The sequence below is a fragment of the Octopus bimaculoides genome, chromosome 14 (assembly GCF_001194135.2).
Source record: "Octopus bimaculoides isolate UCB-OBI-ISO-001 chromosome 14, ASM119413v2, whole genome shotgun sequence".
NCBI classification, from domain to species: Eukaryota; Metazoa; Mollusca; class Cephalopoda; order Octopoda; family Octopodidae; genus Octopus; species Octopus bimaculoides.
In genome coordinates, this window is record NC_068994.1 from 30,274,918 (window position 1) to 30,279,353 (window position 4,436).

General features: G+C 37.3%; 1 protein-coding gene across 2 annotated transcripts in view; it reads right to left on the reverse strand.

Moving 5' to 3' along the window:
* Positions 1 to 185: 185 nt before the first annotated feature.
* Positions 186 to 4,436, reverse strand: part of LOC106884349 (zinc finger protein OZF) — a 21,887-nt gene continuing 17,636 nt past the window's right edge. For both annotated transcript variants that reach the window (XM_014935689.2, XM_014935688.2), the window contains exon 2: positions 186 to 2,512. In XM_014935689.2, the coding sequence (XP_014791175.1) occupies positions 652 to 1,878 (1,227 nt within the window). In that variant the 5' untranslated portion in view covers positions 1,879 to 2,512 and the 3' untranslated portion in view covers positions 186 to 651. The remainder of the gene's footprint in view (positions 2,513 to 4,436) is intronic.

Here is a 4,436-nt window from a genome sequence, read left to right on the forward strand (position 1 = left end):
AAGAGTGAGAGAGAGAGAGATAGAAGGGGGACATGATAAGGGAAAAGTGTTAGTGTTTGTGTGTAAATAAAAAGTATGACAAGACAGATACAAAAAGAACGTAAGAATATGGAACATGAAAAACAAAAGGAATGTGAATGTGTATGAAAGAGATAGAGTGTGAATGAATAAGATTCATAAAGAGAAAAATGCATGTGTGTTTATGGGATAAATTGGACATGCTCAGGAGACCAAATATACCACTAACCACTCTTTTGAATCATGACTATAAAGGTACAGAACCTTATTGTGTTGATGGAGTTTAGTGGAAGAGGTGTATTTCATGAGTAAATGAGAATCTAGTCAGATGTATGTAGGATACAGTGAAGTTTTTGCCTTGCTATGGGTAGTGAAGGTTGAGTGGGTAGTGTTGAGAACATAACTTCTGAAAAGGTGTGCCAGACATCTTATGGAAAATGAAAGAATATGTTGAATAAGAAGGGAGAGAAAGAGAGAGAGAGAGTATAGACATGAGTATGAAAGGAAAAGTATGTGTGTAATACTGAGGAGAAAAGATACTGTGGAATTACAAAAAAAAAAGGAGAAAGTGTACAGAGAAATAGTAAGGAGGGAGAGTGAGAAAATTAGAAAGGAAAGGGGAAAATATAGAATTTAATTGTGCACATCTGTGTGATAGACGTCCATCTGCTGTACAGCAGGGTGGTAAGCAACACTGATCTGAGGAGCAAGATTAGTGTGGTAGAGTACATTGCCTGGATGTGGTTGTACAGTGATGTGATGGGGCACATTGGTTAAGGTAGTTATAGTTGTTGCATTGCCATTGCCATGGTGAGCAGCAGCAGCAGCTGTCACTGCGACTTGCTCTCCATTTTGTTCAGTTTCTACAGTCACAGCAGCTGAAGTCCCTTCTTCTGCAACAACACTGATACGAGGTACACAACTCAATTTTCTGACCCCTTTATTTGGCCGCTTGTGTCTTTCCAGATGGTCGATCCGTGTAAAGGCATAGCCACACAGTTCACACTTGAAAGGCCTCTCTCCAGAGTGAATGCGTTTATGGACACGTAGGTGATCACGCCGGGAAAATGCTTTGTTGCAGACATCACAGTTGAACAATTTAGGGCGTGAGTGTATCTTACTGTGAGTGGAGAGCTTGCCTGTTGTTGAGAATCCTTTACCACAAATGTCACATACACATGGCAGGACTGGAATATGCCCAGAGGATGCAGAAAACTGACCTTGCTTTTGTAGACCAATGGCTTGTGATTGGTTGTATTCTCGCCAGCATTCTTCACAGTCAAATGGTGGATTCGACGTTACTGGTGCAATCTGGTTGGAGATAACTTGATGTTGTTGTTGTTGTTGTTGAGGATAAACAGGATCACTGGACCTCACTGCATTACTAATATGTAGGTTTGCATTGTTATTCTTATTACTCTTTTTGACCCGATTTTTCTTCACAGGAGCTGCTTGGGGTGTGGCAATTATTTGGTTGTTGATGTTGTACACTTTGCCACTGTGTTGTGTACGTGTGTGCCGTACGAGGTAATCTTTCCGTGAAAATGCACACCCACATATATTGCACTTGAATGGGCGTACTCCAGTATGTATCCGCTCATGCACAGTGAGATGTGATTTCTGGGAGAAACTGCGATCACAGATCAAACATGTAAAGAGCTTCTCACCGCGATGAGTGCGTTTATGGCGCTCCAGATTGTGACGGCTGAAAATTTTGCCACAAATATTGCATACTGCTGTCTTATCATTGACAGATGCAGTGGCAGCAGTTGTATTCAGGTGAACTATAGTGGCAGCTGTTTCTAAATCCTGCACATCACAATGGATCAAAGTCGCAGTACTGGGCATAAGATTATTCATTGGTGACAAGGTAGAAAATCCAGAAACATACAAATAATTGAGATCTTAGAAAACAAAAAACTGACCCCTGGCTTTCTACAGTGAAACGGGGTTAAATATTGTCTTCATAGTAATTAGTTTTGTCTAATGAAAATAAAATGTTCATTAGGTTGCTTTCTTCCCTAATTACTGGTTAGTCACACTCTGTATAATTTTTCTTTATAAAACTTCATATATATAACTTTTAAAAATAGTTCATAACAAAATGCTGACAGCTACCATAACTAAAGATTTAAAAAAGTAGTAGTAGTAGTAGTATCAGCAAACATTAACAGGAGTCAGTTGACTTTGTGAATTGAATAACATGACAACACAAATAGAACCTCTTCCAAATAGTCTGCTTTGATTTCATTCCTCTCAGCTATCTCAAACAGTTGTGATAAGAACAAGAACACAACTCTGTAGAAACATGAGAGTGGATTAGCCCAAAGTTGGTAATAGATATGTGTGTCTATACGTATATGTATGTATATATATATATATATACATACAGAGAGAGGAAAGAAGTTAGTCAATATGTAGTGTTGGAGATAAAGGCACTTGGGTGACGTGGAGCAGCTAATATTTTGGTAATACACTTCAGCACAGCATCAACCTACAAAGATAAGAATAACATTTATATAAATCAAATGAATGTCAAAAAGTTTTGTGTATATATATATATATATATATATATATATATATATATATATATATATATATATATATATGTACACACATATATATGTAATAGCCACAATTATACATATATACACCATTCAGAAGTTGAGAGAATAGCTTAAGGTCAACATTTACTTTTATTGTAACTATGTCTACATCATTATAACTAATCCAATTCATATACATAAATTAACCAGTAGGAACAAAGCAAAGTAGAGATGGTCGGTACCAGCAATAAGTACAAACAGTTGAAAAGTGGAGAAAATTGAGGGCAGATATGTCAGATGGGCACCTCACTGTGCCATCCTCACCTTCAGACTCAAAGATTATGAACTTGCTCCTAGGAATTCCATGTGGAAAAATATGGGAGATTGTGGTTCTGGAAAAATATATATGTCTGTGTTTATCCCCCCATCACCCACCACCACTTGACAGCAAGTACTGGTGTGTTTATGTCTCCATAACGTAGTGGTTAGGTAAAAGATACTGATAGAATAAATGCCAAGCTTAAAAAAAAAAGTACTGGGATTGATTCATTCAACTAAATTCTTGAAGGCACGACTGCAGACTAATGACTAACAAGTAAAAGATATAACAGATAAATATCCTCAAAATTTCAATCTTTTTAAATTCCACCACTCCCCCATCTCCATACCAACACCTCAGATGTTTTTAAACTTGACTATTCATTCCCTCATGCAAGGATACTAGTCAAACCAGCAGAAATGAACAGCAGCTCAACATGTCTAAGATAACAGCCAAATCTCTGAAAAATAAGTTTTTCCAGAATTTCCTCTTTTTTTTATACTACTTCCTTCCTTTGCTTTCAAAATAACAGAACCCACTCCAAAGAAATATGGAATGCATCAACACAATTGTCCCTGCTTAACCCAACCAACTTGCACTGAAATATTTGGTAAATTTTTTTGTCCACACCTGTTTTATTAACGAGAAGATGAAGAAATACCTGATGTTCATCAATCTGTCAATCCACTACCTCAATAATAATAATAGTCCTTTCTACTATAGGTACAAGGCCTGAAATTTCGGGGGAGGGGATAAGTTGATTACATTGACCCCAGTGCTCAACTGGTATTTATTTTATCCACCCTAAAAAGATGAAAAACTAAGTAAACTTCGGTAGAATTTGAACTCAGAATGTAAAGACAGATGAAATGCCACTAAGCATTTTGCCTGGCATAGTAATGATTCAGCCAACTCACTGACTTAATAATAATAATAATAATAATGGTTTCAAATTTTGTCACAAAGGCAGCAATTTAAGGTGAGGGGATGAGTTGATTACATTGACCCCAGTGTTCGACTGGTATTTATTTTAATGACCCCCGAGAGGATGAAAAGCTAAGTCGACCATGGCAGAATTTGAACTCAGAACGTAGTGATAGGCAAAATGCCACTAAGTGTTTTGTCTGTGCTAATGATTCTGCCAACTCGCTGCCTTAATAATAATAATGGTTTCTAACAGAGGCACAAAAAGATTTGTGGAGAGGAGGTAAATTAATTCAATCACCTCCACCACTGTACTTGACTGATACTTTATTTAATCAATCTCAAAGGGATGAAGGCTAACCTTGGCAAGATTTGAACTCAGAACAGTTAAGTTATGGGGATATAAAGAAATCAACAAAACATAAAGACATGCACACATAGATACATACATGTATATCTGCATATATGATAGGCTTCTTTCAGTTTTTACCTACCAGATCCACTCACAATACTTTAGTAAACCTGGGGAGAGTAGAAGACACTTGTCTAAGGTGCCACAGAGTGGAATTGAACCTAAGGCCATATGGTTGGGAAACAAGTTTCTTAACCACACAGTCACGGCTGCATAT